Genomic DNA, 14264 nt, shown 5'->3' with positions numbered 1-14264 from the left:
ATTCTTTGCCTCCTGCCCCAGTTAAACCGGATAGGTATTATAGGGTGCCTGAAGCTCATAAGTATCTTTTTTAAGAGTCCTAGGGCAGACCCGGAAACTGTCTCTCAGGGGCCCAAAGGTGTGAAGGCCTCAGTTGTTAAAAATCCTGTCCCTCCTGATAGAGGCAAGGGCTTTGGATAGATGGGGAAAGAAAGTGTATACTTCTTCCACTTTAGCCATGAGGGTGTTGAATTGTCAGTTTCACATGTTGAAATATCAGAATTATCTTCTTTCACAGTTGAAATCTTAGGTGGATGCTTTGGCGGAAGGTATTGAGTGTAAAGAGTTGCAGGATTTAGTTCATGTGTCTGAACAGGTGGGTAAACATTCCTTGCAATGTGGTTTTGATGCTGTGCAGGCCTCCTCCAGGGTGGCTGCCACTGGTTCTGTTCTTCGTAGGCACGCCTGGTTGAGAGATCAGAATTTAGCTGAGCATGTTAAGACACGGATTTTGGATGCTCCTTTGCAGTCTGATGTGTTTGGTTCGCCTGTAGAAGCAGTTTTGAAGAAAATGGAGGACAAGGCTAAGTCTATGCAAACTGTTAAAGATTTTTTGCAGGTGCAGCCTCCGAAGTTTAGTAGAAATTGGCCTGCTAAGGGATGGACTTATCCTGCTTTTGATTCCCAGTCTAGGGGTAGGTCTAGACGTGGTAGGGGCAGAGCTCAGGGTTCTTTTAGGCCTAGGACAGGGAGTTCCCCTGCTCAGACTTCTGGTGAGGGTAGGGGTCAGTCCTTTCGTAAGCAGACCCAATGACCTGCCTTTTCAGCTGCCAGTTCATTCTCGCCTGGCAGCACCGTTGGGAGGAAGACTGTCTCTTTTCAAAGAAAATTGGGATTTAATTACCCAAGACAGATGGGTTCTGGATATCATTCACCACGGTTACAGGTTTTATTTCCATACCTTGCCTCCTTTCAAAGGCATGCCAGACATTCCTCCTCTACAAAGACAAGAGGCTCACAAGCAAATTTCTCTGTTACTCCAAATAGGGGCCATTCAGCGGTTCCTGTGCCAGAAAGGGGCCTAGGATTTTATTCTCGCCTGTTCCTAGTACCAAAAAGGGGAACACGTGGAGACCAATTTTGGATTTATCTATCCTCAACACTTATCTGGACATTCCCAAGTTCAAAATGTTGGCGTTACAACAGCTTTTACCTCTGCTGGGCAAAGATCACTGGATGGTAACTTTAGATCTCAAGGAGGCTTACCTTCATGTGCCTATAAGACTAAGTTGCAGAAAGTATCTGCGTTTCGAGCTGGAAATTCTCATTATCAGTTCTCTGCATTGCCCTTTGGCTTATCTACTGCCCAGAGTATTCACAAAGGTTCTGGCTCCAGTGATAGCTTACTTCAGGCTAAAAGGAATTCAAATCTATCCTTACTTGGACGATTGCCTGATTCTGGCTCAAGAAAAGGAAGACCTTCTACAGCATTTGGAATATGTCATAGCAGTGCTAAGATGCCTAGGGTATTCTGTGAACGAAATAAAGTCCAGTCTAGTACCCTCTCAAGACATGTACTTTCTGGGTGTGAGACTGAATACAGCAGCCCAGATGGCCTTTTTAACCCCGGACAAACAAAAGAATCTTTCCAGTTACTTCCATCAACTATCTCTTCAGTCCGGGCTGACTGCAAGGACAGTCCTTCAAGCCTTAGGGTTCATGGCATCTTGTATTCTGGTACTTCCCAATGCCAAACTGCATATGAGGAAGCTACAATGGTATCTCAAAAATGTATGGACACAGCACTGCCAGGATTTGGACACTGTCATTCAAATAATACCTTGCATTCAAAAGGAATTTTTGTGGTGGGCTCAGGAATGTCACCTAAACAAGGGACTCTCTGTGACTCGGCCAGAGGCGAGTCAGATTCTAACGACAGATGCCTCAGACATTGCTTGGGGAGCTCATCTAAATGGAAAGTGGATACAAGACAAGTGGCCTGCCAGACTACAGCATCTACATATCAACATGAAGGAGATGTTAGCAGTCCAATTTGCATTAATGGCTTTCAGGGAGTTACTTCTTCCAGGGCAGGTGTTGATTCTAACAGACAACACAACTGTCATGTGGTACATCAACAAACAAGGGGGAACACATTCTTACCCATTGTGCAGGCAAGCAATGATTTTATGGGAGACTGCGCTCAGCTTGCAACTAACTCTTCAGGCAAGGTTTCTGCCGGGAGCACAGAACTCCTTAGCAGATGTGTTAAGCAGACAAATCATGGATCCCCACGAGTGGAAACTGGATCTTCATGTATTTCAAAAGTTGACAGTGTCCTGGGGAACTCCAGACATAGATCTGTTCGCTTCTCCACTAAACCACCAGCTGCCAAAGTTTTGCACAAAGATGTTTCATCATACAGCTTGGAAAGTGGATGCTCTTTCTTTCAGTTGGAAAACTCTTCATGTGTATGCGTTTCCACCTCTGCCTCTTCTTCCAAAGGTGCTTCTAAAGGTCAGACAAGACAAGCCAAGGATGATTTTAATAGCTCCAGATTGGCCTCGGCAGCACTGGTACCCATTACTGAGGAGTCTGGTAAAGAAGCCTCCATGGCCTTTACCCTTGATTCCACACCTGTTGTCTCAGAGACGGTCACCTGCTCAATGTCAAGCTTCACTCTCTTCATCTAACAGCCTGGCATATTCTGTTTTGAAAGACAGCAGGTCTCAACTTCCTCAACAAGTTTTAAATGTGATTATGGAAGCCAGGAGACCTAGTACAAGGAAAGTGTACGCAGAAAAATGGAAGAGATTTTTATTTTGGAGTGCAGCAAACAATTTGGAGATTTCGGAGCCAAATCTGAGTGTGGCTCTTCAATATCTTACTGAGTTATTGGACAAAGGTTTGTCTTTCTCTTCCATTAAGATTCATGCTGCAGCAATTTCAGCTCACTATGATTGTGACCCACCATTGTTTTCATCCTTTGTTCAAGCAATTTCTTAGAGGGCAAAGAATATAAGACCCCCCGTGAGCTCCTACTCCTGCTTGGGACCTCAATTTTGTGTTGGAGAAACTTACTCTACAACCTTTTGAGCCTCACGGCTACTGCTGACTTGAAATACTTGTCATGGAAGACTGCTTTTTTGTTGGCCATTACTTCTGCAAGAAGGGTTTCTGAGTTGCAGGCCCTTATGGCAGTGGAGCCTTTTTTGATTTTTCATAAGGATAGGGTATCTTCGTACTAATCCTTCCTTTATGCCTAAGGTGGTTTCTAGTGTGGCTTTAAACCAAACTATTCATTTGCCTACTTTTTATGCAGATCCCCAAAATAAAGGGGAAAAGATTTTGCACACTTTAGATGTACACAGGCAATTGCGTTATTATTTGAGCAGGACTAAGAATTTTAGGCAGTCTCAGCAGTTGTTTGTTTCTTTTGCTTTGAGTTCTCAGGGCAAGCCTGTGTCAAAACAAACTATTTCTAGATGGATTGGGTGTTGCATTACATTTTGTTATTCCCATCATGGCAAGGAGATTCCAGCTGGGATTAGGCCTCATTCCACTAGGGCTACTGCCACTTCAACAGCATTTCTGAGGGGTGGCAACTAAGGATATTTTGGAGGCAGCTACTTGGAGTTCAGTGCATACTTTCTCTAAGCATTATCACCTTCCTCTCTACTCTAAGTCTAGGGCTGGTTTTGCCACAGCTATTTTGCAAGGCATGTTGTCAGTTCCTGCTTCCTTATGATTTGCCAGCCTCCCTTACCTCTGCTTTGGGATTCTACCCAATAGTTAGGACTGCAGCAATGTGGAATGAAGAACATAGTACAGTTTTGTACCTACCATAAATGTAGATGTTCGAGGATCCACATTGCTGCAGTCCAATTTACCCTCCCTCCTTCCCCTCTGTGTTTAGGGGTGGTTGTGTAGGTGAGGTTATATTCTGCTAATCTTGTATATTTTGTATATATATATTTTGGTGCAGGTTTGTTGGGAGTTTTTGGTTTTTTGGCCTCATCTTTTTAGGGTCTTCTGACATCTGGGGCAAGAAAAGACTGAGGATATGACGTCGGTCATGCGCATTAGTACCCTGACGTACTGACGTCAGTCTAATGCGCCCTGACCGACGTCAGCCATATACTTTGGTATTCGGGCCGACTGGACAGCGGACTACCCAATAGTTAGGACTGCAGCAATGTGGATCCTCTAACATCTACATTTATGGTAGGTACAAAACTGTACTTTTCAAAGAATGAGAAAGTCTGGGGTATATAGAGTAATTTAGGGAGTGATGAGCGTTTACTTTTATTGGTTATACTTTGTATATTAAGAGAGTGTTAGGTTTTTGGAAGGTGGTAGGTTAGCAGAGTTTAAGGAGGTAGCGGGGGAGAAATGTTGGATAGACTAGGAGATGATGAGGAGATGTTGGGGTAGATATTACTGTGAGTAGAGGGAGTTGTTTGTGGCCCAGGATTGGGGAAAATGCCTTCAAAACGTAGTGAGTTAACAAGAAAAAATATCTTGGACTTAGCAAATGGGTAATAGGTGTGGAGTACATGGGTCTCGTTTTATAAGCGAGTGGGAAGATTTTTTTTAACTTTGTGGAGGTTAGTGCAAATAGAGAATAGTGAGGGTGCAATGAAGTAGCTAATGATCATTTTGAATATTATTGTAGAGGTAATGAGGGTAGGTGATGTCAAAGTTGCAGACAAAGGGCCATGAATATTTACATCACAAATATAGGGAGGTACTGATCAGTTTGCCATTTGATAGAATTTAAAATAGAACCATATACTGGTGACAAACTGGAGTATGGGTGTTGGAGTCATTTTAGTTCTTATCACAGGTAAGCAGTGCACCCAGAGAGAAAAGTATGTGGTCTATACCCACAGGGGAAAGAGTGTACAAGAAATCATCCGAGCAAGCACCGTCAGGTTGCTGAGAGCAGAAGTTTGGTACCTAGTACAAATTTAAATTGCAATATTACAGGTACCTTTGAATACAGTTTGTGCTAGTTCAGTTAATGCTTTCTGTTTTTAGAATGGAATTTCAATTGTGTAGTAAATTAAACTGCAGATGTGAAATTGTTAAATCTCGCTATTTATTCTCACTGATTGGTTCGGAGCTGATCCGACACGGCCTATAGCAAAGCTCAAGGTTTGCCAGTAGCTCGAGACCAAGCCCCTTATCCCATGATGCACTGCTGGAATTACCTCAGATCTAGTTTGCTGCGGCACAGATATTGGTGTTCCAGATAGCTCGGACCATTATTAATCGATAGATTCATCTATTAGTTCAATTAATGCTTTTTGTTTTTAGAATGGAATTTCACTTTTTTAGTAAATTAAACTGCAGTTTTTTAACATCTTTCTGGGTTTCTGTGCATTATCGTATTTTTTGTTTTCATAATACTCAGCAAAACAGAATTCACAGGTATGTTTGTCATCGGTAGGTGCCTTAGTGCCTTTGCATAAGAGTGTGCTAGAGGTAGTAAGCAGCTTCTGTCTGCATTGCCAGCCTGTAGTAGTTGATATCGTAGAAGTAATACAGGATGTTATGTAGTCCAGTCTCTCCTACATTCTTACCTGTGGGTTCGGAGCCGAATGTCTGCTCTGACTCTGCCATACTTTAGCTCAAAGTCTTTCATTTGGCTGGGATAAGATGGTATCCCATGCTGCACTGCTGTCTATCCCCAGATCATGTTTGCCGCTCGTGTAGCTCGGATGTGGTCTCGCTCTTGACTGTGGCTAAGCATTTTTTTCATCTTTATAGCAGAGAAGTTTTTGCAAAAAAAGCTGTTTTCATAGCGGTTTGTGTTATCTTTGAGTGTTTTTGTGGAAAAGTTTTTTTTTTTTGTCTTAGCATGTTTCTTGTGGTATCCCACTAGCCCTCAGTTAGAGGACCTAGTCTGTCCCCTCGCTTACCTTTGTGTGCTAACTTACCTTCCCTTGGGCTAAGACCATTTAATTTAGAGGAACTAGTACTCCCTCTTGACCTGGTGTTCTAGGACCGTTTTAAGTTGGAGGTCTTTGTGGTGTACTGTCTGTCTGTTCTGTTCCCGCGCTTGTGGCTAATTGACCGTTGGTCTGGTTGTTGGGTTAGTGTCAGTTTTTGTAGTGACTGTCTAAAGATACTAAGGAGCATATGCACTCTGGCTTTAAGAAGTGCATGAAGTGCAGTTATAAGATGTCCATCGCTGATGGGCACTCTGTGTACACTGTCTGGGAACGATTCACCTCCAGGAATAGTGTACTTTTTGTCATGCTTTTAGCCCACGTGTTCTTCAGGAAAGGAAGAACAAACTGATTTTGAAAGGACTTCTGAAACCCTCCTTCGTGGAGGGTTTGGAGAGTGCTTTCAGCTTTGTCTTCTCCATCTAAAGCTAAATCTTCTAAGGCTAAAAAGCGATCCCCGGCTCCATCAGCCATGGAGCCACCAGAGAAAACAACTAAATCTTGGTGCTCCATTGTCCTCGGGGCCACAGGAAGTGTCTGTTTCTATGGAACCTGCTTCAGCTTCTTTTATCTTGGAGCCTGTTCGGAGCCTGTCACCTAGCATTAGGAACGGTATCTCCTCTCCTCGCAGCTCTCCTTCAGAGAGACTAAGTCTCTTATCTCCTTCCCTATCCTCTAAATCCTCCAGGACCTTATCGGATGTCGATGTCGATAGTGGTGCAGAGACTTCTCCAGTCACCGGTACTGGCTAAATTGTTTTAGGCTCTGACCCAGTCGGCTCCGGAGCCGGTCCCTCTACCTGCGTCGATACTTCCTCCTCCAAGCGCATCTCCGCTTTCGGAGCCGAGGTGCTCTGCTCAGTTTGATGTCCCTAGGTCGGTTCAGACAGCCCCTCCTGGCTTATCTGTTCCGACATCCGCTCCAACTCCGGTGCTGTCCATGGGGTTCAGGACTCAGGATTCCTTGGTCGGACCCGAGGGGGAGGCTTCGGAACATCTCTCGGCTCCTAGTCTCCCTCTCAGTGCTTTGGCTCTGGGAAGCCTGACTGTCTCTGCTTCGGACCTGGTCCCTTCTGAGCCTAGGTCTTCCATGTCTGGTCGATCTTCGGACCCGGGGGGACCAGCTTTCAAGGCCATGTGGCACGTGCTGGTCAGGTAGTCAGTGGCATCATACGGTTCGGTCACTCTGTCCCCTTCAGCACTGGTGCTGGTCTCTAATTGCCCTCTATCTCTTGACAGCGGAGCCCCAAGGCCTCAGGATACCCCCCACGAGTGGTCCTCATATTTGTGAGGGCCCCTCAGTTTTTGCCTGAGGAGCCACCCAGAAAGAGAATGTGCACGAGGAAGCACATAGATTTCCAAGATGAGTCTCTGACATCGGACACTGACCTGGAGGAATCTGAGGGGTCCCCCAAGTCATCCTCTGAGGATGTTTCTTTCTCTGACATCCTAGAGATTTTGAAGCAAAGAGGTGATCCAAAGCCCCCTCTAAAGAGGAGTCTGTGTTCCTGAATGCCTTTGGTGCTCAGCCCTCCACCTCCTGGGTGTCTCCACCCTTCGAGCTTCTGGATCTGGTTTGTCGAATGGTGTGGGAAACCCCTGATTCGTTGGAACCAGTCCCCAGGAGACCCAATAAATTTTTGTCTGCCCCTTCTGATAAGGAATTTCTATCCAAGGGAGTCCCTGTGGATGCCTCCAAGGGAGTCCCTGTGGATGCCATGGTGGTGGCAGCGGCCACCAAGAAGGAATTGGCTGAGACTTCTTCCACCGCCCATCCCCCTAACAAGGAGTCTAGGACCATGGACTGGTACGGAAAGCGTATGTTTTCTTCAGCGGCCTTTTCTTTGCGGTCACTGAATTACTTATCACACTTTGCACAGCACCAGAGAGATCTCCTAAAGGAGCTTGGAGATACTCTAAGGGGTAACTGTTCTGAGGTGAAGGATCAAAGTCAATGCTCAGATGTCTACCCTCAGTTCTATTGCAAACTCCTCCATGAGGCTGATCTCTTACTCAGCCGAGGGAGCGAGTAGGGCAGCAAGTTCAGGAGTCGCTCTTAGACAGGCCTGGATGCGCCTTTGTCATTTTGCAGAGGCCTTCAAGTCTACATTCACCAACGCCCCGTTTGATGGTTCCTCTTTGTTCGGAACCAAAGTGAAAGACACTCTCACTAGGTGCGAGCAAGAGGGGAAAACTGTCTGCCGTAGAAGTCCGTTTTTCCCTTCCCCTTCCCTCTAGGCCTTATCCCAAGCCCCAGAGGAGTGGGAAAATGTGGTTCAAGAAATCTGAGGTTTTTTCCTGTTGCACAAGGTGAGTCCCCCTCCAGAGGCAGGGGAGGGGGGTGGTTATTCAGGTAGACTCCGCCCTAGGGGCAGAGGAGGCCCTCGTAACTCGGGAGACCACGATTCCTTTCATGGTTTTCCCTACCAGCACTCCTGATGGAAGGCCCGACTGTGCGTTTCAGGAGCCAGTCGGGGGTCGTATCTCACTATACCCCGAGGCCTGGCAAGGTATCACCCAGGACCAATGGGTTCTAGGAATAATTTCCGGAGGATATATAATTTCCTTCTCATAAACTCCCCCCTCCAATCACGAAAATCCCGGATGTTCCACCCAGTCAAAGGGATTCCGCAGCTTCAGAGGTTTCAAAGCTGCTAGAAAAAGGAGCCGTCCAACATGTCCCCTCAGACCAGATTGGATTAGGGACTTACTCTAGATTCTTTTTGGTGCCAAAAAGGACAGGGGACCTGAGACCCATTTTGGATCTCAGCCGATTGAACACCCATGTGAAAAAGTCCACGTTCCGAATGGCCACGTTATAATCTATTCTCCCATTGTTTGGAAAAGATGTGTGGATGTGCTCTATCGACCACAAGGATGCTTTCTACCACATAAAGATAGACAAGGCATCCAGAAGTCACCTACACTTCCGGCTGGGAGCCAGTCACTTACAGTTTTGAGCCCTGCCCTTTGGTCTCACCACAGCCCTTAGGGTGTTTACCAAATGCATGGCAGTGGTGACCTCTCCCTTGAGACGTCAGGGATTCCAAGCGTTTCCATACCTGGATGACTGGCTCCTTACTGCCACCACCAGGCATTGGCTACTTCAGACCATAGACGCCACTATCAACCTGTGTCAACAGTTCGGCATCACCATGAACTGGGAAAAATCTGCTTGTTGCCCTCGCAGCATGTCACCTTTATAGGCGCTGAATTAGACCCCATGCTCATGCGGGCGTTTTTACCACAGGAAAGAATCGGAGTTTCACAACAATAGATTTACGCCTTGCTTCCTCTGAGGAGAGTGAAGGCAAGATTGGTCCTCCAATTGTTGGGGACGATGGCTGCTACGATTATGTTAGTTCCCCTGGCAAGGTTACATATGAGGCTCCTTCAGTGGCTACTCTTTGCCCAGTTGTCTCTTCAACGTCTTCCACTTTCTCACCCTATTCTGCTCGGACAGGTGCAGACAGCATCTCAGTTGGTGGCTTCACACAAGACAACCTCAGTGTGGGAAAACCCTTTGTTCCTTCACTTCTGGTTGCCACGGATGCCTCCCAGATGGGGTGGGGGGGCATTATCTAGGCAGGACAGTCCAAGGCACGTAGCAGGAGCATGAGATGCATCTGCATATCAATGTCCTGGAGATGGGAGCAGTGCTACTAGCATTGCAAGCACTTCAGAGCTTTCTTCCTCTCGGGACTATTGCAATCCACTCGGACAATATGTCGGTGGTATGGTATCTGAACAAACAGGGAGGAACAAAGTCATACCCCTTTGCAGAGAGGCCATGCGAGTGTGGCAGTGGGCAGTGTCTTCCCAACGTTTTCTGGTAGCAATGCACATTCCTTGGAAGTCAATTGTGATTGCAGATAGGCTAAGCAGAGATATTCTGATGCCTCACTAGTGGTCCCTGAACTGTCAAGTTGCGGAGAAGATTTTCTGCAGGTGGGGTCAGCCTTGCTGCAACCTTTTTGCCAGCCCCCCTTAATGCCAAATGCAGCAGCTACTTCACCCTTATCCCCTCTCAAGGGGAGTCACCCAGGGACGCTCTAGTCAACGTTTGGCCCTCAGGTCTACTACATGCCTTCCCTCCGGTTCCTTTGCTGTCAAAGGTTATTCAGAAAGCGCAATCCTTGGGAAGCATTGACGAGGCCAGTGTGGAGCAATCAAATTTGGTCCCCCTTTCTCCATCCCTATCTCATGGACGCTCCTTGGATTCTGGACCCACAACCAGACTTACTGACTCGTATGTCAGGGCAGCTCTATCCCTCTCTTCGGACCCTCCAGTTGACAGCTTGGCTATTCCACTTCCGTCATTAGTTAGGCTTCACCATTTTTCGCTGGATGTGGTTCATATTCTGTCTTCCTGTCATAAGCCTTCGACCAGGATGATTTATTACAGCAAATGGAAGAGATCTTCCATCTGGGAGCGTGCCAAACAGATTGACCCTTACACGGTTTCAATATAGTCGGTACTGGAGTTCCTCCCTCTCTATGCTTTTCAACCAGGGATCAGCTGCCGCAACCATTGAAGTCCATTTGGTAGTGATTTCTACTTTTCATGTCGCAGCCGAGCCTATCTAATGGCACATAGATTTTGTAAGGCTTTCCTGAAAGGCACTATGTTGCTTCATCCTCCTGTCTCTGAACCTGTTATGCCTTGGGACTTCAGCTTTGTTCTACAGGGTCTTACTTCACCCCCCTTTGAGCCTGCAGCCACTTGTGATTTAAAATGCTTAACTTGGAAGACTCTCTTTTTGGTAGCCATCACGTCAGCCAGACATGTTTCGGAGCTTCAAGCCTTATCAATTAAACCACCTTATTTGAGTTTTCATAAGGACAGGGTTTCTCCCAGACCGAATCCTCCCTTTCTTCCCAAAGTAGCGTCAATTAGTAACCTTAACCAGTCCATTGAATTACCAATGTTTTTTTCTCCGTTCTTGAACAAGGCAGAATTCAAATTTCATCAGTTGGATGTGCACAGACAATTACGATTTTATTTACACAGAACGAAGGACCTCGGAAAATCTGATCAGTTGTCTATTTCATTTTCGGAAAACAGAGTTGGGTCGCCTGTTTTCAAAGTCACGTTGTCTAGGTGAATTTCCAGATGTATTTCTTTCATTTATACTTCAGGGGGAAGAGATTTACCGTTCCGAGTGAAGGCTCACTCTACCCGGTCTGTATCCAAGTCTACAGCTTTTCAGGCTGGGTTGTCTATGGATGATATTTGTGCTGCGGCTACTTGGGCATCTCCTCACACCTTTGTTACTCATTACAAGTTACATGTGGTATCTAGAGGCAGGTCTTCCTTTGGTTCCACAGTGCTCAGGAGTATATTCCACTGAGCCTCCCAGGATTTAGGTGCTGGGGACTCTGTCCCACGGGTAAGAATGTAGGCAAGATTGGACTACATAACATCAAGAAGTTATGTACTCGCTATGACGCTCGATGCATGTAGTCCATCTCGCCTCACATTCTTTCTCCCCACCCCACCCCCCACCTTCCCCCTGTCCTAGAGGATCTAGAGGTTAGGCCTGGTTTCAGAATTCCCTTCATTCTTGGTTTGTTCTTCCTTCCTTAGGTGGTGTTATTCATGGAGAGTGAGTGCTAGTGCTCGCAGCAAACTAGATCTGGGGATAGAGAGCAGTGCAGCATGGGATACAATCTTAGCCCAGCCAATTGAAAGACTTTGAGCTAAAGTATGGCTGAGTCGGAGCTGACATTCGGCTCCGAACCCACAGGTAAGAATGTGAGGCGAGATGGACTACATACATTGAACGTTATGGTGAGTACATAACTTGTTTTACATTAGTTGATATCGCAGAAGTAATACAGGTTTTACATTTTATGTCCATGGTACATGGCATCATTTGTGTAATGCTATTGCGAGACTTGGTTGCAGTAGTAACAGTAACTGGTGTCTCTTATAACTTGCAGGGTCGAGAGGCAATGGAGTGGGTAATCCGGAGACTGAACACGGAGATTGAGGAACTGAAAGCATCTGCAAGAGAGAGTCTGCGAACATCCATGGCGGCTGCATATCCAAAAGATTGACACTAGCGTTAAAAGCCTTGCACTGTGCATATCGATGGTGAAAATGTGCAGCTCTTTCTGTGCACCATTCTTTATTTATTATCTGATCTGAAAAATAATAAGCAACACATCTATATTAGATGGGATACTGTGTTTGGTACATGGAGTGAAGCTGCAATTTTTCACCTTATTACCTGTGAATGATGGTGCTTAAGGCTCTGACATAGCTCAAAGCATAACTATATTAACTGCCATCAGGGGATGCCTTGGGAAGTCTTGTTAAAACCAGTGGTTTAAAACAACTTCTAGACAGTGCTGTGAATGAGACGGTGTGCAGTTATAGAGGCAATAACAGGAGGACATTTTGTATGCTTTAGAGGTGGTTCATGTGGTATTGGGGTATTTCATTAAAAATTCTGGCCTGACAAATGCCCCTTCTATTTGTTCACTATAGAAAACCTGTGTAGCATAAAAGTTTCCAGTTTAGTTTAAATCATTCCCTCCCCACAAAAGTCAGTTTTTTTGTCATTTCGGCAAAATTTTATATACTGGTACATACAGGAAGAGAGTTTAAGCATCAGATTTATTTTATATTTTTGTGTATTTTTTAAAAAAAAATCCTTATGAAAAGCTTGCATGGCTGTATTCCACTAGATCTTTACTTGAATATTTTCAAAACTGGTAATGGTGAGACCATGCTAGGGTAATGGGTTCATACGTGTAGATATGGCTATGTCTTGTTATGGGGGATTTTGTCTTACTGAGGACCAACAAAATGTACTGTACCATACTTTTGTCTGATTAATGAAGGTATCTGTCTTAAGTTTAAAGGTGACAGATTGTAAAGTATTAAGCAAGTAATTTGAGTATTTAAGTGTAAAGTAAAACAAAATGTTTTTGATAACAGAAATGTATTTATAATACTTTATGTAATAGCAGCATTTGACTGCATCTGTATAATTGAAGAGAAGGACGGGAACCATTTTTCAGTCTTGTTTTGTAACTGCAGCTGTGCAGTCATGACTGAGAAGAGGCTGTCGCTGATCAGGTGGAAATACATTGGCTGCCATTTAGGGGGTTATTCATTCAGTGACTGTGTCTTTGAAAAGATGGTCAGTTAAAATGGGATTTTGCTCCCTTGTTTTTGAATTTAACATGACACCATTTCAGACTTGTTTCTCCTCAGCAAGTTTGGCATTGCAAGTGGAAAGGAACATTACAGAAGGTCAGTCTGCAGTTGTGGCTTTTAGCACTTCTGGCTTTACCTTTCTAGAAAAGTTGCAGCCCGGTCTGTATATGGCACTCTGTAATTGGCCACCGTCTAGTACAGGTTTGTCCTCTGGCCTGGGAGGCCAGTACACTGTACATTTGGTACACTTTTGCAGTGCTTGTATATTTTGCAAATCTTGCACTGAACATTCCCATGAATAATTGGGTAAAAACTAACTCTTTGAGAATGTTGCTTAACTTCATTATTTGTTTGCAGCCGTAATATATAAACCAGTCACTTGTGTTCTTTTTAACAAGGTTTTTTTTTTCCCCAGCTGTCAAATTTTTAAATAGAAACCTCGTGGTGTGATAAGAGGATTTTGCTTGCTTCCTGTTAAAGTAGAGTTGACTTCAGTGTTTAACTGTTTGTTTAAGGTGTGTTATGGGAGTATTGTCTGCTTACTCAGTATCCCTGCAGGAAGTCTCCATTTATTGTATTTCTTTTTTATAGGAACAGATTGTGGGATAAACCAGTATTCCAGAGCCACGGTTGATTAGAGGTTGTCCTAACTTTGTGCAAAAAGTAGACCTTCATGAAACAGTTACTTCTACAGAGCATAATATTTCATATAGAAACTGTTTTTGTGAAACACACTGATTTGTGGGTGCTGATAAAACTTGGATTTTGTACCATCTTTTTTCATGGCCAAGGTATTGTAATGTCAGCTGAGAAGCTGCTGTTAAAACTCCATATTTGTAACTTAAATTTAATGTTTGTGCCAATAAACATTGGTAAATTTGTTGTTTGGAGAATCTCCAACAAATGGTGTGCTTTTTCTTGTTTCTGTGAACATTGAGTACTGAACACTGCACCTCCAGAGTAACTCCATGTTGCCCCACTTCCTGTCCAGTGACTAAGAAACATATGGAAGACGGCAAAATTGCTGGCTTTCTATCTTTAGTGACCTGGGTTCTGGAAACATTGGAGATCATGAGAGAGGAAAGCAACAGCACTTCTATTAAGTGCTGAGGTTGCAGCACCGTAGGGCATGGCAACTCTTTAAACTGTGCTCAGGACCACCAC

At 44.8% G+C, this 14264-nt stretch overlaps 1 protein-coding gene across 2 annotated transcripts in view; it reads left to right on the top strand.

Moving 5' to 3' along the window:
• PRELID3B (PRELI domain containing 3B) overlaps positions 1 to 14004 on the top strand; it is a 207061-nt gene extending 193057 nt beyond the window's left edge. For both annotated transcript variants that reach the window (XM_044089978.1, XM_044089979.1), the window contains exon 6: positions 11876 to 14004. In XM_044089978.1, the coding sequence (XP_043945913.1) occupies positions 11876 to 11992 (117 nt within the window). In that variant the 3' untranslated portion in view covers positions 11993 to 14004. The remainder of the gene's footprint in view (positions 1 to 11875) is intronic.
• Positions 14005 to 14264: the final 260 nt, after the last annotated feature.

Source organism: Protopterus annectens, chromosome 12.part0, assembly GCF_019279795.1.
Source record: "Protopterus annectens isolate FY-2018-M chromosome 12.part0, PAN1.0, whole genome shotgun sequence".
Lineage (NCBI taxonomy): Eukaryota > Metazoa > Chordata > Ceratodontiformes > Protopteridae > Protopterus > Protopterus annectens.
This window is presented reverse-complemented; position numbering and strand designations above follow the sequence as displayed.